The 24,072-nt window shown below is 43.9% G+C and overlaps 1 protein-coding gene across 1 annotated transcript in view; it reads left to right on the top strand.

The window, feature by feature from the left end:
* The window catches only part of LOC145398631 (cytochrome P450 2L1-like), a 169,265-nt gene that overhangs the window by 70,902 nt on the left and 74,291 nt on the right, over positions 1 to 24,072 (top strand). Inside the window, exon 8 of the mRNA XM_080271440.1 lies at positions 12,488 to 12,605. Coding sequence (XP_080127566.1) covers positions 12,488 to 12,605 — 118 coding nt within the window. The remainder of the gene's footprint in view (positions 1 to 12,487; positions 12,606 to 24,072) is intronic.

The raw sequence follows: 24,072 nt of genomic DNA, 5'->3' as shown, positions 1-24,072 counted from the left end.
GGCGTTCCCTCGAACCACAGGTTCCCAAAAGAATACTGTACTGTGCCACTGATATCAACACGAATGGCCTGCCCACCTCCCCCTGTGCTGGTTCTTTGTAAAGATGTTTGGTTAGGTTAGATTAATATCTTTACTCTCTCTAGCTACCTGGGGGGTTTCACCCCCAGGCCGGGCAAGCTCCCCTAATATTTATAAATCACTTAAACTAGCATGGCTTGATACAGAGGGAGGTGGGAGGAGCACCCATAACGTCATCAGTGTGGCGTCATCAGTTGAGCATGCGCAGTTGTCATTTAAGGATTTCTGGCCCATATAACTCCTAGTCCGCTGCACCAGTACAAATTTAATATTCTTTTTTCAGCTGACACCAGACGATTTTAATCAGCTGAGAGCTAGGCATAAGAGCCTGAGTGTTAGTACTATCACTATTAACTTTTTCATGGTTTAAACAGCTCTAGTAGTGTTTTCCAGCTGACGACAGACGATTTTATTCAGCTGACAGTGAGTCGTCACGGATGACTGAGTGTACACATACCACAACTTATAGGCTCTTTTGTCAAATTTTATAATGAAAGTCTTATTACTGCAAAGATTTTTTTTTTTTCTCCCTAAAAGTCTTTTCAGTAGCCAGAACTTTTACGTTCATTGTACTTTATCTGGATTATCGTTTCATTCTGTCAATAACCTCCAACCTACACTGCCATCTTTACACGATATACTGTTTCCGATCCGTTCTGCCACCCAGCACCATTCCAGCTTGGCCCATGAAGTAAGTGGCGTAGGAGACTTCGCAGCACCTCTTTCTCACATGTTAATATCGACATATTTTGCATCAGTGACATGCACGAGGATAATGAAATGTGATGTGCAAAAGGATAATGAAGTGCAATGAGCAAGAGGATAAAGAAGTGTAATGTGCAAAAGGATAATGAAATGGAATGTGCAAGAGGATAATGAAATGGAATGTGCAAGAGGATAATGAAATGGAATGTGCAAGAGGATAATGAAGTTTAATGTGCATGAGGATAATGAAGAGTAATGGTCAAGAGGATAATGAAGTGGAATGTGCAAGAAGATAATGAAGTGCAGTGTGCATGAGGATAATGAAGGGTAATATTCAAGAGGATAATGAAGTGGAATGTGAAGTGTTAAAAAATATCCTAAGCCCCTCAGGATGCGACCCCTCTTCCGTCCAGTCTTCGCCACCTCTCCAATCTTTCCTTGTTCCTACGGTAAATTTACAGGAACAATCCATAACCCACATCCTGTCCTTTCACTGATCCACCTGGTGAACAAGCCTACATCTTTTCTGTCCTCAATGGCCTAGAGCAGCTTGTACATCACCCTACCCGTATCCCAAACCGCCTTGGAGAGAGCTCCAACATATTTGACCTCTTCTTTACAACTAATCCTTCCGCTTACACTGTTTATCTTTTCTCTCCGGTGGGCTCCTCCGATCACAACCTTATCATTTAACCTGTCCTATCGCTCCGGTAAGGCCTGTGGACCCTCCAGGGAAACGTTGTCTGTGGCATTTTGGAGCCGCGGATTGGGAGGCCCTTAGGCAGTACTTCTTTGATTTTCCCTGGAATGATTATTGCTTCCATGGCCGGGAGCCATCTGAGTGTGCCTTGCGCATTACAGAGGTTATTCTCTCGGGCATGGAAGCATACATTCCTTTCTCATATCCTTTGACTAATGCAAGAAAGCCTTGGTTTAATCATGCTTGTTCTAATGCTGTCCGCAACAAGGAGAGGGCCTACAAAAGGTACCGGAGCCAACCCACCTCTGAATCACATCATCTTTACGTTTCTGCCCGAAATCGTGCTAAGTCTGTTCTTCGCTCTGCTAAAAATAATTTCATCCATACAAAATGCTCCCAACTCTCCAACTCGAATTCTTCCCGCTCCTTGTGGCACCTTGCCAAAAACCTTTCTAACAACTTTACCTCATCATCCTTCCCTCCTCTTTTCTACTCTGTTGGTTCTGTAGCTATTTCTTCTACTGATAAAATAGATCTCTTTGCACAGACTTTCTCCTCCAATTCCACCTTAGACGATTCTGGTGTGTTCCTCCATCACTTCCCCCCTCTGACTTCCTCATGGCTGACATTAAAATTTCTTCAGCTGATGTATTTTCTGCCATCACTGGCCTCAATACTAACAAGGCATATGGGCCTGATGGGGTCCCTCCTGATGTTCTCAAGAACTGTGCTTCTGTGCTTACACCCTGCCTAGGCAAACTCTTTCGCCTTTGTCAACTTGTATCTTTCCTTCTTGCTGGAAGTTTGCTCTCATTCAGCCAGTCCCAAAGAAGGGTGACCACTCCCAACCCTCCAACTATCGTCCAATTGCTTTAACGTCCTGTATTTCAAAAGTTTTCGAGTCAAATCTCAATGGAAAAATATTAAGACATCTTTCCTATCACAACCTTCTTTCTGATCGTCAGTACGGGTTCCGTCAGGGACGCTCCACTGGCGATCTTCTCACATACCTTTCAGACTCCTGGTCATCCTCCTTTCGGGACTTTGGCGAAAACTTTGCCATTGCTCTTGACATCTCAAAGACTTTCGATCGAGTCTGGCATAAATCTTTAATTTCCAAACTGCCCTCTTACAGTTTCTATCCTTCTATCTGTGCCTTCATCCCTAGCTTCCTTTCTGGTCGTTCTATAGCCGCTGGTGTAGACGGCCATCATTCTTCTCCTAGATCTATCAACAGTGGTGTTCCTCAGGGCTCTGTTCTATCACCAACTCTCTTCCTTGTATTCATCAATGACCTTCTAAGCTGTACATCTAACCCTAACCATTCATACGCTGATGACTTCACCCTTCACCTTTCCATTCAGTTCCCACAATGCCCATCTCAGCAGTTACTTCAACAAACAAAGGATGAGGCTATGGCACACCTAATGTCTGACTTGGCTCGTATCTCTGACTGGGGTAAAAATAATCTGGTTGTTTTTAATGCATCTAAGACTCAATTCTTACACCTATCAACCCGAGAATATCTTCCACAGGTATACCCTGTAATGTTTAATAATATTCAGCTTAATCCTGCATCTTCCTTGAACATGCTTGGGGTTTCATTTACTCGGGACTTATCTTGGAAAGATTATATTACATCTCTTGTAAAATCTGCTCCCAAGAGATTGGGTGTGCTAACCCGACTCCATTCTTTCTTTACCCCTGCACAATTGTTGACTCTATACAGGGGTTTTATCTGCCCCTGTGTGGAGTACAACTCTCATGTGTGGGGAGGCTCTCCACATACAGCTCTTCTCAATAGGGTGGAGTCAAAGGCTTTTTGTCTCATTAACTCTCCTCCTCTTACTGACTCCCTTCAACCTCTGTCTCTATGCCGCACTGTTGCATCTTTATCTCTTTTCTATCGCTACTGTAATGGTCACTGCTCCTCTGAACTGTCTGCATGCATTCCTCGAGCTCTAAGACGGGCGCGTAGCACCCGTCTAGCAGCAAAGTTTCATCCCTTTTCTGTCCAACTCTCTAATGCAAGAGTTAACTGTTACTCCCAGGCTTTCATTTATGCAACAGGTCAACTCTGGAACTGTCTCTCTCTGTCTGCATTACCTGCTGCCTATGATCTCCAGTCTTTCAAACGCAGTGTGTCCAGGCATCTCGAAAATCGAATCTTGAATTTGGCTCTCTATTGTATTTTGTTTTTCTCTTGGAGGGAACTGTTATTGTGGGCTCATGGCCTTTGGTTCCTTCTTCCTCGCATAAAAAAATCTTATTCGCTGAGTTGAAATGTCTATCATCACAGAATATTCTTTCCCCATCACTGTCCCAGGTAAAGTAGGTTTACTTTTATTTGACGGATCTGGCCCACTCCCACAAACCTGAAATACTAGATCTCAGTTGCATTAAATTCGATGAACCGTGGTTACGATGTAGGGATGAACCTCCTTAGTCACTACAGTCAGCTTGTTTTCACTGGACGGAACTAGACCACCTCCACAACTTGAATCCTTAGTCGTCTTCATGAAATCGATGAACCCTTAGTTATGAGGTAAGAATGAGTCTCCTTGGTTACTTGTCAAATCAACTCTCCTGTCTGAATACACTTGCCCATCGACTTAGGTGGAAGGGGTTAGCGATCTTCAGTATGTTAGAACAAACGCGCTGCAATCCTGCCTACTCCACTCTGTTTAACCCACTCATTTCTGCATTGGTGGTGTGACTAACATAAATACTACTTCTGCAGCTGGCGATGAACTTACCGTGAATATCTTTGGAGGACACATTAATTTCTTCAGCGGTGCCCGACCATTTCTCAGTGTCTCAACCCATATTCCCAGGCTTTGTCTCCCCACTTCACCCTGACCAGAAAGACTATAGTATGATTAACCAGCCCCGTGCCATTGCCATTGACGTACATGTATGTCAGCCCCTATATGCACGGACAGTGCCATTGATGTACATGTATGTGCACGATTTCAAATATTTGCCAAAATTCGAGTGTTTCCTCCTCCTATATGTGTTGTGTGGGTATGAAAGGAAAGGAGAAGGGGAAGGGGAAAGGAATAGGGAAAGGAATGGGGAACAAAGGTGATAGCCATGAGGAAGGTGAGGAGGAGGGAAGTATTCCCCAGGTGGCCTCCGATTTTCCTCCCCATCCTGATGACAGGAACAGTGATGGTGATGTTGGAGACTGTGAAGCAGAGGATGAAGTGTCGTGGGAGTGGGAAAATGGGAGCAATTTTGTTCCCATGCACCAATCATTTACTTGTGGGGCCACGGCAGGCTGTACTGTCCCCGAGTTGAATCAGTCCTCCAGGAGGATTGATTTCTTCAAAAACTTCTTTACAAATGAGTTGATTCCCAGAATCTGCATACTTTTGAACACGTATGCAGCATTCTGCCGTGGCACAGCCCCACAAACACCCCAGAGCCAGCTGTTTGATGTCGATGAGATGTACCTGTTCCTGGCATTAGTTCTATTGATGGGACTAATAAAAAAAGAATCAGTTGTCTTCATACTGGACTGTTGACCACTTCATGTCAACACCCTTCTTTGGAAGAGTTATGGGGAGAGACAGACTCCAGTATATTCTCAGCTGGCTCCATTTTTTGCAATACTGAGGACCCCAGCAACATATGCAACACCGACAGGATGCGCTGAATTCACCTAGTGTTTGATCACCTGAGGGTGCGATTCTCATCATGTTTCACTCCTTATAGAGACCTGGTCATAGACGAAAGTCTCGTGTTATAGAGGGGGAACATTGCCTTCAGGCAATATATCCCAAGCAAAAGACACTGCTCTGGGTTCAAAATTTTCGTCATGTGTGACTGCAGGACCGGGTATGTGCAAGACATAGTCCTGTACACCGGTGCACACAGAAACTCAGAGGATAGGACTATCGGTTTGTCTTGTGCACTTGTGAAAACAATGATGCAGCCGTACCTTAATCGTGGGCCCCTCCTGTACCTGGACAACTGGTACACTAGCACACTTCTCACTCGGTATTTGCAGCAGCAAGAGACTGGCATCTGCTGTACAGTGAAGAAAACCAGGTGGCACATGGTACAGGTGGGCAGGAAATTGGAATGGAAGGAGGAAGTGTTTTATTAAGCTAACAATATCCTCACCACTACCTGGCACCACAGCAGCGAGGTAAACCTCCTTTCAACAGTTCATCGTCCCGTGATGCATATCACAAAGAACATCGATTACCGTAGTGAAAGACGTGTGCATATCTGGAAACCTGAGGCTTGATTGATTACAGCATCAATATGCATCAGGTAGACCAGTCGGATGCAATGATAACAAGCGTAGAGTGTGCCAGGCCCATGATGAAGTGGTAAAGAAACTGTTCTTTCACCTGCTGGATGTAACAGTTTTGAATGATCACCTCCTCCACGCCCACACCACAGGATCCAGCGACACTTCCAAGGACTTCATAAGGGAGCTGTGCAGGGAGGTGATTGGCATCCGTGGCCCTGATCGTGCCCCAAGAAAACATCCAGTTAATGTGGAAAATCTCCTTTGCCTCACCGAACATCATTTCCCAGAGTTAGTGACGGCGCCAGACACAAAGATGAATCGCCAACACAGGTGTCACGTGTGCCAACACAGCACAGTTTTGCCCAGAAAACAGGGAAAGGACTCGCGTTACCAGTGTGTGGAGTGTGATGTGGGCTGTGCCTTACACCCAGCTTCAGAGAATACCACACCCTACTCCTCTTCTGAACTACCTGGTGTGTGCGATAAAAGACGCAAGTGAAATGTATATAACTGTAAATAATATGTAATGATAATTATTTCATAAGTAAGTGTAATATGATGAGAAACTACTGTTGGTGATACTATAATAGTACTGTATGTGAAGTAAAATAAGTTATATATATATATATATATATATATATATATATATATATATATATATATATATATATATATGTGTGTGTGTGTGTGTGTGTGTGTGTGTGTGTGTGTGTGTGCGCGCGAGAAATTATACAAGTGAAAGGACACGGCACGAATATCTTGCTGTGCGAGAAAAGAGAACGGTAGGGCGTTGAGTGTGCGAGAAAATATACTACCGTAAGTGAAATGACACGGTGCGAATATCTTGCCACGCGAGAAAAGAGAATGGTAGTGCTCTGAGTGTGTGAGAAAAAACACCAAATGCGCGTAGACTATGAAAAGAATTACAAGGTATGTGGAAAACAAATATAATGTACAGTATAATACGTGTGGGCACAGACTTTCTACCTCAGAAATATAAAATAAAAACTATTACGAACCTTGTATGGGCAGTCCAACTCACTCACTGGCTTGTCATAATGCGCCAACGTACATAACTATGCTTGGAGATACTTCCTATATCATCTATATACCCAACAAGAGTGTCTTTGGCTCGAATAGCATAGTTACCGATGAAGAAGATGCAGAGCTTCTGCCTCCTCTCGCTCTGGGGCGGTGGCAGGCGGTGAAGTCTATGGGTGTTACTCCGAAGTTTTCAGCCGCCTGCTTAGGGAGAATCGACCTCAAAATCAACCTAAATGGCTTCTGAGAGTACTTTTATGGTTGTTCTCCATGTTTTCTCATCATTTCTGATCTAGCTAGCAAAAAAAAAAAAAAAAAAAGGCCGAATATTGTCCGGCACCACTGCTCCTTGAGGGTCCAAAGTCCACCGGCACGCGGCGGGTTAAAGCTGACCTTGGCACTTGCTTCCTTGAACATGATCTGTGTGGGGAGGTTTTCCACATGCAGCTCTTCTCAATAGGGTGGAGTCAAAGGCTTTTTGTCTCATTAACTCTCCTCCTTGCTTCCTTGAACAACTCTCATGTGTGGGGAGGCTCTCCACATACAGCTCTTCTCAATACGGTGGAGTCGAAGGCTTTTTGTCTCATTAACTCTCCTCCTCTTACTGACTCCCTTCAACCTCTGTCCTGTCTCTTCGCCGCACTGTTGCATCTTTATCTCTTTTCTATCGCTACTGTAATGGTCACTGTCCATCAGGATTTGTTCCAAATCCTGATGGACAGGATTGCAAGTAAAAGGATCTCAGACCTAAATTGTCATATCTTAGGGAAGAAAAAAAATTGTACCAAAAACACTGATCTGGGGGATATACCTTTCTGGCTATTATCTGAATCAGTCTGCAGGATATCTCAAGAGTTAGTCGATGCACCAACTTCAGGAAGTGATTCGAGACCATTCTAAGACTTAAAAGTTCAAAGTATCTGTATCTGTACGTGTATTAGGCAACAACAGATTCACTACAGGACCAGACCTTTTCCTCTGAGGGAGAGCGATAGCTAAAATTAACTCTTTCTTAAGCTAGCAAAGTACAAATGAAGAAAAGGTGACTGTAGGAGAAGTGATGTATATGAAGTCAAGGTGTTATGTTGACAAATTTTGTACATGTCAGAATCCGTGTGTGACATCAGTACAACGTACAGGGTGTGAACGTAATTTTATGCTAGGCATGTGAGAGAAAATACCACCAGTTCCCTTTTAAATGCCCGCTACTGCGTGCATTCGAACCCTAGATTCGCGGTACACACATCGCCAGGCGAGTAAGCTACCAATCGAGCCATCGTGTTCCAAATATTCTAATACACTAGATGAAAAATTTACTGGTGCACACTTTGCAGGAAATTGACGCTACAGAAGATGGCTATTGCAAATTGCCCGATAAGTCTATCTCACGATGGTAGACCTGCCTTAATGAGGAAACCAGATTATATAAGTTGTGACATTTCCAAGTCAGCATTATCGAAATTTTTGCAGATTATATGATAATAAATTAACTTTCTCTGGCCAGCACTAGGTATACTGACTATTAAGAATATAAAAGAATCTCTCTTGTGTCATATTTTTTATATTGTATGAATGCATAGAATAATATTTTGATATGAAAATCAGAAAAAAAAAATGTAACAGGCAATATATTCACTTTACACGTGGACGGATCGAGGCAGCTGGTTAAACGCCTCTGCCTTTGAACTGTCTGCTCTATACTGTAAAGGTTAGTCATATTGAGGTTATCCACCTTGATTACACGTAGGACATATGAGATTGAATGGTAAGCGAGTTTTACTGTCCTCATATTTTCATTTCACACCATTAGGTTCCCATTCATTGAGGTAGCGGGGGGGAAACAATCTGGCCACACTGTGGGATGGTGCTGCTACTCTGCGGCCAGGTTGTGTTAGGAAGAATTCTGCCACCGTATTCCCTGCGTGTCGTAATAGGCGACTAAAAGGGACGGGGTGAGGGGATTAGGAACCCCTCTCCTGTTTTTTTAGTTCCTACCATGAGACAGGGAATAGAAATGGATGGGGGATTGAGTTATCCCCGTACCCTGAAGACTGGGTCTATGAATGTGCGTGGATGTAGTGCGATTGAGGCTAAAAGGGAGGAGATTGGGAGAAAGTTTGTGAGAAGAAAGTTGGATGTGTTAGCTCTGAGTGAAAGAAAGATGAAAGGGAAAGGCGAGCCTAAGTTTGGAAGTGTGAATGGAAGATTATTAGGTGTTGATAGAGGAAGGGCGAGAGAAGTTGTGGCCTTGTCAGTGAGCCAGGAAGTCCAGCAGTGTGTGACTGAATGGAAGGAGGTGTCATCGAGACTGATGTCGGTGAAAGCGTAATCTGAAAGTGAGTTATGGGTATTTCTGATTGCATATGGGCCTGGTAGGGAAAGGGATGATGAAGAGAGGGAGTCCTTCTGGAATGATGTTGATGAGTGGCTCCAGAGTATTGGAGCGAATGTGAATGTGGTAATGATGGGAGATTTGAATGCCAGTCTGGGAAATGTAGTAGTTGAAGGTATAGTTGGTATGCATGGTGTGCCTGGAAAAAATGAAAATGGAGAACAAATGACAGGGATATGTGTTGAGAGAGAGTTGAAATATCTTGTTTGAGAAGAAAGATATTTATAAGTATACATTGGTGAGACAGGAGGGTGGAAGGGTTGTTGATAGAGCATGGATGGACTATGTGGTTGTGTCCAGGAATGTAATAGGAAGATTGTTGGTTGTGAGAGTTTTGAGAGGGGAGGGTGGAGGTATGTCTGACCACCACCTGGTGGGGGGAAAGTTGGGAGTAGGTAAGAGATGGGTGAGAGCTAGGAGAGTTGGGTATGGCAGGGAGGTTTTGAAAGTGAGTGAGTTGGATAAAACAGAGAAAATGATAGAGTATCAGGAGAAACTGAAAGATGAGTGGAATGCAGTGAATGATCAGGAGAATGGCAGTGTGGTGGAGTGGCAGTTGTTTAAGAGTGTTGTGGTGGGGCATGCAGAAGAGGTTTGTGGTGTGAGACGAGTGCGTGGTGGTGTAAGAAAGGGAAGTGAATGGTGGTGTGAGGAAGTAAGTATGGTTGTGGCTGAGAAGAGATGTGCATATGAAGTGTGGCTGCAGAGGAAGGATGAGGTGTCATATGAGTGGTATAAGGAAAAGAAGAATAGGGCGAGAAGGGCTGTGCGTGATGCTAAAGTGGCAGCAGGTGAAAGGTGGGGTAGGCGGTTGACTGAGAATTTTCAAAAGAAAAAGAAAATGTTTTGGAAGGAGGTGAAAATGGTACGAAAGGGAGAGCCTAGGAAGGAAAAGTGAGTGAAAGCAGAGGATGGAAGAATTTTAACTGAGATGGATGCAATGAGGAACAGATGGGAGGAGAGTTTTGAAAGACTGTTAAATGTCGAGGAGGAAAGGGAGGCTGAGATTGTGGCAGGTGAAAGGGTGCAAGGAATAAATATGCTGGGAGAGTTGAATGATTCTTCGATCATGATGAAGAAAGTGCAGGAGGCAGTAAAGGAGATGAAAACAGGGAAAGCTGCAGGTATGGATGGGTGTGCTGTGGAATACCTGAAGGGTGGTGGGGCGAATATTGTTGAGTGGTTAGTAAGATTGTTGAATGTGTGTTTGGTGAGAGGTATGGTGCCCGTTGAACGGGCAAGTGTTTGTGTGGTCCCGCTGTATAAAGGTAAGGGTGATAAATATGAATGTACTAGCTTTAGGGGTATAAGTCTGTTAAGTGTTGTAGGTAAGGTGAATGATAGAGTGTTCATTTAGGTAGAAAGGGTATAGAGGGAGTGATTGGTAATGAGCAGTGTGGTTTTAGGAGAGGGAAGAGATGCGTGGATCAGGTGTTTGCTGTGAGACAGGTGTGTGAAAAGTATTTAGCGAAAGGTAAGGATGTGTTTTGGGTGTTCATGGATTTAGAGAAAGCGTACAAAAAAACTGATAGGGAGGATTTGTGGACTGTTTTTAGATTGTATGGACTTGATGGTAGGTTGCTAAAAGGTGTGAAAGTTATTATGTAAATAGCACATGTGTAAGAGTGCGAAATACTGTGAGTGACTGGTTTCCCGTGAGAGTGAGGCTACACCAGGGATGTGTGATGTCGCCTTGGTTGTTTAATATTTATATGGACGGTGTTGTAAGGGAGGTAAATGCAAGAGTGTTAGGTGGAGAATTGAGTCTGGTGAATGCTGATGGTAAAGATTGGAATCTGAATCAGCTGCTGTTTGCAGATGATACTGCACTAGTGGCTGATTCAGAGGAGAGGTTGAGACTGTTGGTAGAGGAGTTTAGAAGGGTGTGTAAAAGGAGGAAATTGAGAGTAAATGAGAATAAGAGTAAAGTGATGTAGTGTATAAGGTTGGTAGATGGTAGGGGGATGAATATAGTTTTGAATGACAAGTTGCTTGAGGAGGTAGAATGTTTTAAGTATTTAGGGTTACATGTTGCTGTGGATGGAAGAATAGATGAAGAGGTGAAGTTTAGAATAAATAAAGTATGAAAGGTGCTGCGAGGAATTAAAAAAAAGTTCTTAGTTGTGGTTCGCTTAGAATGGATGTAAAGAGGGGGCTGTACGAGAGTGTAGTGGTAGTGACTGCATTATATGGGGCTGAAACATAGACTATGGTGTAGCAGAGAGGAAGAGTTTGAATGTAATGGAGATGACGTGTCTGAGGAGTATGTGTGGAGTGACCTGTATGGATTGAGTGAAAAATGATGAAGTGCGAAGGAGAACTGGAGTTGTGCAAGAGATGGCTGATCGAGTTGAGCAGAGGATGTTGCGATGATTTGGGCACATGGAGAGAATGGATGATGTGCGATTGGTGAAAAAGATAACTGGATCGGATGTGAGAAGTGTAAGGCTGAGAGGAAGACCATGAACAGGATGGATGGACAAATGTGAAGAGAGCGTTGGATGTGAAAGGGATGTCTGTTGAGAACCGAAGAGTGACTGTGTGTGATAGAAATGACTGGAGAGAAACTGTGAATGAATAAATGATGACGCAGCCACGTGCAGATATTCTTCCGCGTTTGGTCTGATCAGCTGATCAGGTCATGTGCGGGTAAGGGGATGGGTCCATTATGACGTGGCAAGGGTAAACCAGCTCTGCTATCGGACCCTGCTGCGGATGTCACTGATTGCACTGTGCAGTTGACCCTCGTGTGGTGTAGTGCGGTAAAGATTTGTCCTTTCTCCCCTTGGGGCTAAGATGTGAATGAATGTGTTTGTGTCGATGAGTAAATTGGGAGTGTGTCGTCCTGTCTCGGCTACCTCCCTTTCCTTGGGGGAAGCAGCCTAGGTATATAGATATATAGACAGAAGGAGCAGTTTCATACAGGCAGTTATTGTGTTCTTTACTTCGCTCTTTCTTTCATTTTACTCCAACAGATGCTTAAAAAGTCCTGACTGGTGGTTTCTGGGGTGATTACTTGTGGCTAGAGGGAATGCTGATATTAATGCTCATATTCTCGCCAGTTTAGGAGACTTTTTAACACCTCTTCCTTTGCAGTTTATCTTGCATTTTACACCTTACCATTGTCTTCTATGTCATTTAATGTTCTGTGATATCGAAACAGATGGCATCCATAGCATATAGGTGATTGTTAACGAATCATATGCAGAAATAAACCAATAAGGATGAGATGCTATGGAGCCAGCTTAACTGATGTGTAAGTGTTTTTGCATCATAGTATACTCTTAATTTTATTTTGCACAAACAGGCTGCCCTACACTGAAGCTGTTTTACACGAAACGCTAAGAAAGTCTGCTCTAACTGCTTACGGGGTGCAGCACATGGCATCCCAGGACACCAGTCTGGGGGGCTACACTATCCCCAAGGTCAGTGCTTTAGTCCAAGCATCACGGTTGTCTGACTTAGTATTAAGCCTGTCCTGTGCCAGCTACATGTTTTATCCTGGCGAATGTAAAGCGATTTAATTGACTTCTAGGTAAAATAAACGGCAACTACTTCTTCTATATTATTTCTTTTGGGGTGTAGGGGTTAGGGGCTAAGCTTCTGTAGTCAGGTATAGTCTGCCTCTCCTGATGGCGTTACAATGATCGACAAACCTCCAACCATCTCTTGGCGATTGAGCCTAAACACATTGGTAGACCGTCACTGACTGGGGTGCTATTACTACTCAACCCGGTGATGACTCGAGGTGCCTGGAACCACAGTCTGACTCTCTTCTTCTTCATTTCTGCAACACTCCCGGCCTTTCCTCTAACTTTCGCTCTGTTCAGCACAACCTCTCCTCCTCTAAACCTCACTTTCTTTTTCTAACAGATTCAGCTGTCTGGGGCAACTGACACCAAACCCTTTTCTGTAACCTCCAACTTTCTCTATACTCATTTCAAAGCCAAAGGTGGCTGTTGTGTATATTTACGCGACGACTTATCTTCCTCTCGTGTTCCTGAACTCGATTCTTCTGAATTCTCTACACTCTGGCTTTGGCTTTCCTATCATTCTCTGACTAAATATATCTGTGCAGTTTACTTATCCACTAATTCTACTGACTATCAAAAATTCTTTGACTATCTTACTTCTATGATGGAACACATTCTATCCATTATTCTAGGAGATTTCAATGTTCACCACCACCTTTGGCTCTCCTCTCCTTTCACTGATCCACTTGGTGAACAAGCCTACATCTTTTCTATTCTTAATGACCTAGAGCAGCTTGTACAGCACCCTACCGGTATACCAGACCGCCTTGGAGAGAGCTCCAACATGCTTGACCTCTTCCTTAAAACTAATCTTTCTGCTTACACTGTTAATCGTTTCTCTCCGTTGGGCTCCTCTGATCACAACCAGCTTAACCAGTCCTATCACTCCGGTACGGCTAGTGAAGCCTCCAGGGAAATGTCGTCTGTGCCATTTTGGAGCCGAGGATTGGGAGGCCCTCAGGCGGTATTTCTTTGATTTTCCCTGTAATGATTATTGCTTCCATGGCCGGGAGCCATCTGAATCTGCCTTGCGCATTACGGAGGTTATTCTCTCGGGCATGGAAACATACATTCCTTTCTCATATCCTTTGACTAAAGCAAGAAAGCCTTGGTTTAATCACGCTTGTTCTAATGCTGTCAGCAACAAGGAGAGGGCCTACAAAAGGTACCAGAGCCAACCCACCCCTGAATCACATCATCTTTACGTTTCTGCCCAGAATCGTGCTAAGTCTGTTCTTCGCTCTGTTAAAAATAATTTCATCCGTACTAAATGCTATCAACTCTCCAACTCGATTTCTTCCCGCTCCTTCTGGCACCTTGCCAAAAACCTTTCTAACAACTTTACCTCATCATCCTTCCCTCCTCTTTTCTACTCTGATGATTCTGTAGCTATTTCTTCTACTGATAAAGCAGATCTCTTCGCACAGACTTTCTCCTCCAATTCAACCTTAGACGATTCCGGTGCTGTTCCTCTATCACTTCCCGCCTCTGACTTCCTCAAGGCTGACATTAAAATTTCTTCAGCTGATGTATTTTCTGCCATCACTGGCCTCAATACTAACAAGGCATATGGGCCTGATGGAGTACCTCCTGTTGTTCTCAAGAACTGTGCTTCTGTGCTTACACCCTGCCTAGGCAAACTCTTTCGCCTTTGTCTGTCAACTTGTACCTTTCCTTCTTGCTGGAAGTTTGCTCTCATTCAGCCAGTCCCAAAGAAGGGTGACCACTCCCAACCCTCCAACTATCGTCCAATTGCTTTAACGTCCTGTATTTCATAAGTTTTCGAGTCATTTCTCAACAGAAAAATTTTAAGGCATCGTTCCTATCACAGCCTTCTTTCTGATCATCAGTACGGGTTCCGTCAGGGACGCTCCACTGGCGATCTTCTCACCTACCTTTCAGACTCCTGGTCATCTTCCTTTCGGGACTTTGGCGAAAGCTTTGCCATTGCACTTGTCATCTCAAAGGCTTTCGATCGAGTCTGGCATAAATCTTTAATTTCCAATCTGCCCTCTTACGGTTTCTATCCTTCTATCTGTACCTTCATCACTAGCTTCCTTTCTGGTCGTTCTATAGCTGCTATTGTAGACGGCCATCGTTCTTTTCCTAGATCTATCAACAGTGGTGTTCCTCAGGGCTCTGTCCTATCACCAACTCTCTTGCTTTTATTCATCAATGACCTTCTAAGCCGTACATCTAACCCTATCCACTCATACGCTGATGACTCCACCCTTCACCTTTCCATTTGGTTCCCGCAACGCCCATTTCATCAGTTACTTCAACAAACAAGGGATGAGGCTATGGCAAGCCTAATGTCTGACTTGGCTCGTATCTCTGACTGGGGTAAATTTAATCTTGTTTTTAATGCATCTAAGACTCAGTTCTTACACCTATCAACCCATCAAAATCTTCCACAGGTATACCCACTAATGTTTAATAATACTCAGCTTAATCCTGCATCATCCTTGAACATGCTTGGGGTTTCATTTACTCGGGACTTATCTAGGAAAGATCATATTACATCTCTTGTAAAATCTGCTTCCAAGAGATTGGGTGTGCTAAGCCGACTCCATTCCTTCTTTACCCCTGCACAATTGTTGACTCTATACAGGGGTTTTATCCGCCCCTGTGTTGAGTACAACTCTCATGTGTGGGGAGGCTCCCCACATACAGCTCTTCTCAATAGGGTGGAGTCAAAGGCTTTTCATCTCTTTAACTCTCCTCCTCTTACTGACTCCCTTCAACCTCTGTCTCTTCGCCGCACTGTTGCATCTTTATCTCTTTTCTATCGCTACTTTAATGGTCACTGCTCCTCTGAACTGTCCGCATGCATTCCTCCACCTCTACGACGGGCGTGTAGTACCCGTCTAGCAACAAACTCTCATCCCTTTTCTGTCCAACTCTCTAATGCAAGAGTTAACCGTTACTCCCAGTCCTTCATTTATGCAACAGGTCAACTATGGAACTGTCTCCTTCTGCCTGTATTCCCTGCTGCCTATGATCTCCAGTCTTTCAAACGCAGTGTGTCCAGGCATCTCGAAATGAATGGATCTTTAATTTGGCTCCCTCTTGTATTTTCTTTTTCTCTTGGAGGGAACTGTTATTGTGGGCTCATGGCCTTTGGTTCCTTCTTCCTCGCATTAAAAAAAAAAAAAACACCAAGCGTGGAAGAAAAAAAAACTGCCACCATGATAATTTTGCTTGGTAACGAAAAACTTTGTAATTACTTCCACCTAACGCCTGACAGTAACATCGGACCAGGGCAGTCTTCTCCAGACAAATGGATAGTAAAAGATCCTATCCATTTTTTATAACATACATGTCGTGGTAGTAGTTGGACTGAATTTTGTCACGTACATACACTGCAGGTTGGTTATGAAGTGTTTCGTTGCTGTTTGAGAGAAAATAAAACAAAGGTGTATACAGCTTAAAATGTAGCTTTACCTTAGTAGTGTTTGTTCATACAACCCCTGTACCGATAGCTGTATTACATAGGTTTAAGAGGTTCACTGGCGCCTCTTTGTTAGCACAAGATAGGATGTGGTGGTGTGAGTTCATCGAGGCCCTATGCATCCCCGAGGGTGCCACAGGAAATGATATATATATATATATATATATATATATATATGTTACGTCCCCACCCCACACTGCCACAGCCTCCAACAGCAGTAGTACAGTACAGGAAGGACGTTACCCAGGGAGTTGTTCTTCCTATGGGCAGCCTTTAGGTGTACAGTACACAAGATCAGCTGAGGCGTTGTAAATAAACACTTGCTTCTAATGTTCACTGGCTTTATTTTCCAAGTAATTACAATTATGCTTTCCAACTTCACTGTTTTCACAAGCACTGGAGCTATACACACATTACTAACTGGAGTTACACTTAATGCTTGACAACACTTCATTATTTTCACAAGTATCGATGATGTACAAACTTCAATAAACACTTCACTGTTTTCACAAATCCCGAAAATAAACAAACTTCACTTACACTGCACTACACTCAAACTGAACTGAAAGCCAACTGAACTGAGCTAGTCTCTTCCCCATCCTTATAATTATAAGCTTGTATTGTTCGAGAATGATCTACATTCCATGAAAACAACAATTCTGGTGTATTCCAGAAAGAGAGAGCACAGTTACCAACTCGGAGACAACCAAAACATGCCAGTTTTCAATCAGTACATAACACTATAAATTATTTAGCATACATGCTTAAGCTGAACAGTATAATTTAACAATCACATAAATAAACATTAAAGAAAAATTGCACAAAAATTAATGCATAACTTACGAAATAACTACGCTCACAATAGCAGGCAAACTGGCAACTCTGACTCTTACTAAAACCTACGGTAAGCGTCGAGAAACATCGAGATGCTTCTCGAGTACCTAACTGGCAAATTTCGCTTCTTTATATATATATATATATATATATATATATATATATATATATATATATATATATATATATATATATATATATATATATATATATATATATATATATATATATATATATATATATATATATATATATATATATATATATAGGCTATATATATGTAGGCTATATATTTATTATATATATATATATATATATATATATATATATATATATATATATATATATATATATATATATGGAGATGAGGTGTCTGAGGAGTATGTGTGGGGTGACGCGTATGGATCGAGTGCGAAATGATGAAGTGCGAAGGAGAACTGGAGTTGTTCGGGAGATGGCTGGTAGAGCTGAGCAGAGGGTGTTGCGATGGTTTGGGCATTTGGAGAGAATGGATAATGAGCGATTGGTGAAAAAGATAACTAGATCTGATGTGAGAGGTGTAAGGCTGAGAGGAAGACCACGAATACAATGGATGGACAGTGTGAAGAGAGCGCTGGATGCGAGAGGGATGTCTGTTGAGCAAGGAAGAGTGGCTGTGCGTGACAGAAATAAATGGAGAGAAATTGTGAGTGAATAAATGATGACGCAGCCCTGAGGGGATATTCTCCCGCATTTGGTCTGATCAGCTAGTCAGGTCAGGTGCGGGTAAGGGGATGAGTCTGTTATGATGTGGCAGGGGTAAACCAGCTCTGCTGTCGGGCCCTGCTGCGGATGTCACTGACTGCATTGCGCAGTTGACCCTTGTGCGGTGTGGTGTGGTGAGGATCTGTCCGTTCTTCCCTTGGGGCTAAGATGCAAATGAATGTGTTTGAATGGATGAGTAAATGGGGAGTGTGTCGTCCTGTCTCGGCTACCTCCCTTTCCTTGGGGGAAGCAGCCTAGGTATATAGATAGATAGATAGATATATTGTTACAAGATGGGAGTAGGCAATACAAGATAGCCAAATCTGACTGCGTAAAAACTGAGAAAAACAAAGTGAAAAGAGAACTGAACAAATACTTAAGCGATGTAAAACAATAAAAAAACACTAACTCCAATCTCGCAAGACAGGTCCGAAAGTAAATAAAATTAGCTGATGTTAGCAAGGGCAAAATAATCACAATGAAAAATACCTGATATAATACAGTCTAATAATATTTACAATATTTACAATGAGATAATGAAACATGAAATAATGAGAAAAACATGCAACCTGATAATACCCTGAACAATTACACTAAAGTCTGGGAACAAACTTGCCAGACAAAAGAACATAATCATACAAAAAGAGACAACTAAACTGCACTCGATTGCCACAAATAATAATGATACAATAACAATAATACTTGTGACTGAATGCTGATACGAAGTGAAAAGATGTTCAGAAATATATACAACTCAAAAAATACTGCTTCTCCTCCTCTCTGATCTCCAGTCCAAACACTCCCTCTCAACGCCAATCCCACAAAAACTCTCTATCCATTGTTGTTTGGTTGGTTTGTATTTATGGCTATCGGCCACATGATAGGCCATTAAGCCAAAAAATATATATACATTATCTACACTTACTTGTACTTCACATTGTACTGTATATATCCTACAATATCTCTGTGCCAGTTCTCTAGAGCATTAGAACTGCGAATTTAAGGAGACGACAAAACAGGAGCAGTAGGGCTCGAAGGCTATGGAGGCTGACAGAAGGTTATGCTGTCGAATCGCTGGAGTCCGAGTCTGAGTCAGAGTTAGGACCGGTGGATAGATGGGACTTCACGACCCCGAGGGTGTAAGAGAGGATACGGTACTCCTCGGGGCTGGTTACAGCCTGGAGGGACCCCTGGCGCAGCTCGGTGAAAGAGAGCAATGCCCGCTGGTAGTCCCCTCTGGCATACACAAGCTCGCCAGATTCCTCTGGTGCCGAGCCCTCATAATAACGCAGCTGGTCCTCTAAGATCTCGAGACAGCACGCCCCGACAGTTGGATCCTTGTCGGGGGAGTAGAGGGCTGCAGCTGCAGTACCCTCGGAACCAGGGAGGTGGGGGTTGCAGATGACCCAGAACGACACTTAGGAGCTCTCCTCCCAGGCCTCCTCCTCACCACGGGTGTGGAGGAAAAAGAATCGGGAATGGAGATGGCGGGGAGCCCATTGGCCCAGAAGATGGCAGGCAGGCGCTGGGCTAAAACTGCCAAATCTCCTCCCGAGAAGGCCTTGGCAACCTCCACACACATGGTGATGTTGGTCGAGTGAGAGAAGGCAGGAGTAGCAAGTAGAGGCTGACTCTGACGACGATCACAAGGAAGGGCGTGGGGAGAGCCCCGCACTGCCTGGCCTGCAGGGCTGGTGACGGAAGCAGCAGCAGGGCCCTTGACATCCCCTCCGACAACAAACTCCACCTCCTCACCAGCAGCAACAGAGGGCACAGAGTGGACAGGGTTGGGGGCCACGATGGAGGACCGGTGGAGGAACACATCCTCCCCTGTGTTCCAGCAAGTTACAAAGCCGTAACCTCTTCGGACGTGGTACCACTTAACCCGCCCAACAACCTTGGCTGCCATGGTTCTCTTCCCGTAGATGTTCTTCTCAGCTGCTGTCTTCACACTCTTCTCTATCCATTCAAAATTCTCCATCTTATATACCTTCTGGCTGTGTGCATGCGTCAACACGCAGCTGGAGGCCAGAAATATACAGAAAAGATTTAAGCAAATTAATCTCTCCCCCATACTCCAAACGTTATAAATATCGCTGGTGAATACAAATATTTATGTCGCCAGTTTAAGCTCCACTGTAAGTCACTGATATTAAAAACAATTTTAGTCACACCCGCATTGAGAGAGCAAACAGAATCAACTAAGACTTCATAAATGTGTATGCACTAAACAGGCAACAACATGAGTGAGTGCATGTGCGCAGATGCTGGCGTACACAGCATCGACGCACATACACACTCATCCAGTGACACGCATGCACTATACAGACACGTACAATATACATAAGAATATATATACATTCTTACACACGTAACACTCCCACACCTAAGAAAGAATATTCCGTTAGGAAAATTCGTTCTTAAGAATGTGCAAAACAATCAGCGATGATATTGTGAACACCCCTAATATGTCTAACATCCGAATAAAACTGTTGAAGGAACAAACTCCAACGTGTCAATTGCTGATTTCTCATCTTCAAATTATTCAGAAATCTGAGTGGGTGATCATTATATACAATGACAGTAGGTCCAAATGCAGGGACATACACAGAAAAGTGCTGCAGGGTGAGGACCAGGGCTAATAGTTCCTTTTCGATAACAGAATAATTACGCTGAGAAACAGAAAACTTCTTACTGTAATAACATAAGGATGCTGTACGCCATGATTGTCGTCCTGCATTAACACAGCTCCTGCACCCACATTACTAGCATCTACAGCAAGTATAAGTGTCTTATTAAAGTTTGGTGCAGCCATAACTGGATAATTACATAATATCTCCTTGGCTGCATCAAAACTATTCTGACACACATCAGTCCAGACATATTTTCTATCTTTCTTAAGCAATTCAGTGAGAGGGGCCACTATTGTCACAAAATTCTTCAAAAAACGACGGTAGTAACCAATACTGCCGAGGAATCTCCAAAGCTCGTGCCTGTTTCGTGGCGCCTTAAAACTCTTTATTGCCTCCACCTTAGAGTCAAGGGGGTATACACAACCATGACCAACCACATAACCAAGGTACTGAACTTGTGCACAAACAAACTCGTACTGCTTTAAATTTACTACAAGACGAGCCTCAGAAAGCCTGGACAGCAAAACACATAGTCCTCTTAAGTGGCTTCCCCAATCATTGGTAAAGACTACTACATCATTCAAGTATACCACACAATGCTTCATACCACTGGCAACCAGGTTCATTAATCGCTGGAACGTTGCTGGGGCGTTTTTCATACCATACGGCATCACATTACACTGATATGTTTGTCTGTCTGCCACAAAACACGAGACTTCCTTAGCCCGTTCAGTCAATGGCACTTGCCAGAAGCCTTTCTTAAGATCTAACTTGGTGATATAACTAAATGAACTGATGCGATCGATGCAGTCCTCAAGCCGGGGCAATGGGTATGTGTCAGCCTTGGTTAGCGCATTAACCCGTCTGTAGTCTATGCAAAATCTTGCAGTGCCATCTGGTCTAGGCTGCAAAGTCACTGGGGAACTCCTGAGACTAACACAGGGGGAGATAAGCCCGAGGTCCAACATATAATTAAGCTCCTGACGCAGCACGCCAACACGCTGAGGACTGACTTGATAAGGGGGCAACTTAACAGGAATGGCGTCACCCACATCCACGTCGTGCTGAATCCAATCAGTCTTCCCAGGGGTACTGCTGAATACTTCCTTGTAAGTTGACAAGAGGGCAACCAAGTGAGATGCTCAGTTCTGAGGCAGATGTGCTAACTTGGAGTTGAGAGTGGACTCTGCCTCATCATTCTCCACCCAGCTACAATCTGGAAACTCGTACTCCACCTCAAACAAGCTGCTATCAACACTCTCCTCAGCAGCACCATCAGTGGCAGAGACAAGGTGTATGGGAGGTGGAGAATCTAGTGCACGATGGTACGGCTTCAGCATGTTCACATGGCACAGTTGGTGCTTCTTCCTTCTGTCGGCGGTCTCCACCAAGTAGTTCGTGTCTCCAGTATGTTGCACTACAGGGTAAGGACCATTATACTTAGCAGCCAGCAGCTGCTTCTGCAGTGGCAGCAACACCAAAACCTCATTGCCAACCTTAAACTCCCTCAGTGTGGCCTTTCGATCGTACCACACTTTCATGTTTTCCTGTGCCTGCTTGAGATTTTCCCTGGCCAGCTCCAGAGTCTCACTCATACAGGTCTTGAAGTCCTGCACATAACGGAGTATGCTGTGGCTCTTGGCGAAGCTACAGCTCCAAGTCTCCTTAACCAAGCTCAAGGGACCCCGAACTAGATGGGCAAACACAAGCTAATTAGGAGAGAAACCCAAACTCTCCTGGGGTACTTCCCTCACAGCAAACAGGAGGAACGGCACACCACGATCCCAGTACTTAGAGTGCTCCAGACAGTACTTGCAGAGCATATTCTTGAGAGTCTGATGATAACACTCCAAGGCACCTTGCGTCTCCGGATGGTAGGCACTGCTCTTGATGTGTGTGATGCCAAGTTGAGCTAATGACTGCTGGAAGATGTTGAAAAGGAAATTAGACCCTCTATCTGACCGAACCTCACGGGGCAAACCAAACTTTTTGAAGAAATCTAACAAACTCCAACCACTGTCTTAGCTTTGATAGAACGTAGGGGTATTGCCTCAGGGTACCTAGTGGAGGGGTCAATGATAGTGAGCAGATATGAGTTACCACTAGAAGTTGGGGGCAAGGGTTCCACCACATCAATAGTTAACCTGGAAAAAGGGGGAACAATGGCAGGAATGGGGACAAGAGGGGCCTTAGGGACACACTGATCCAGGCTACCCACTACTTGATAGGTATGACAGTGTTTGACTAACTTAGCCACGTCCGTTACCATGCGTGGCCAGTAGAATTCCGTATGCAGCCTCTCCATGGTCTTCCTTACACCCATATGACCTGCAAATGGAATAGAATGGGCTAGTTGAATTAACTCCTGCCTGCACACATTAGGTTCTACGATCTGATAGTAGTCCCACATCCCATCATCTACATTCACATAGGGAGGTCTCCACCGTCTCCACAAAATCTCATCTTTCACATAAAAACATCCACCAATCTCCTTCTCAAACTCATCCACTGCACACAACTTCAACCTCTGAATCCTCTGGTCTACAGACTGCAACTTCTTTAACTTCTCAATGTTACCCTCTCCAAAGGAACAGGTGGAATATCTTCCAAAGAACCCATAAATGTATCTGCCAAAGATATCTCATTGTCCAATTGTTTCGTGTCAGTGGACCTAGTACTAACTGTTGCCTCTGGTACGATTACGCAGGGCACATGAAAAGCAACGTTCTCCTGTCGACTCCTTTCTGCACGTGACATGGACCTAGTCACTGCACAAACTGGGAATACCTCTGCATCATTGGGATCAACCTGTGAGGGAACTACAGGCAGTGGCACCTCTGACAAAATTGGAGTGGTAATCTCCTCACCTCTCACTAGGTCATTGCCAAGTATTAAATCAACACCGCTCTCTGGTAAATAATCTACAACACCCAATCGTGCCGACCCATCAAACATTTAACCTCACAAGAAACTAGTCGCACAGTCTTTGTACCTGTTGCTCCCCTAATCAGAACAAACTCTTCTTCTGCAACATTAAGAACTTCATTATTTGGCCTTACTCACAAAGAAATTGAAGAACACGTGTCACGAAGAATGCATAGCGGATGCTGCATGCCATTCACCTTCGCCGAACCAGAATACAAGTAGGGGGCATATGAAGAAGAAGGGGCAGCACTGCTCGTCACCACCTGTGCCGCACCTCCTGAAACAGTGGCCTCCAACACAACTCTGGCCTCCTTCTTCCCACCTTCCGGAACAACATCAACCCTAGAAGGGGGTAAAACATCAGAGTTTCCTTGATTAACAACTCGGGAACCAACTGAAGGGGTAACCACGGGAGCTCCATGAGAAACAAAGCTCACTGGCTTCACAACACCTGACTTTTGCCAAAGTCTATCTACAGTGTTTTTTTTTTTATGTGAGGAAGAAGGAACCAAAGGCCACGAGCCCACAAAACTGTTCCTTCCAAGAGAAAAACAAAATACAAGACAGAGAGCCAAATTCAAGATCCATACATTTCGAGATGCCTGGACATACTGCGTTTGAAAGACTGCAGATCATAGGCAGCAGGAAATACAGACAGAGACAGTTCCAGAGTTGACCTGTTGCATAAATGAAGGACTAGGAGTAACGGTTAACTCTTGCATTAGAGAGTTGGACAGAAAAGGGGTGAGTTTGCTGCTAGCCAGATGCTACG

The sequence above is a fragment of the Coenobita brevimanus genome, chromosome 46, assembly GCF_032717465.1.
Source record: "Coenobita brevimanus isolate Jiangsu-jjx chromosome 46, ASM3271746v2, whole genome shotgun sequence".
Taxonomy (NCBI): domain Eukaryota; kingdom Metazoa; phylum Arthropoda; class Malacostraca; order Decapoda; family Coenobitidae; genus Coenobita; species Coenobita brevimanus.
Note: the sequence above shows the minus strand (reverse complement) of the source record. Positions and strands in the feature narration are given on the sequence as shown.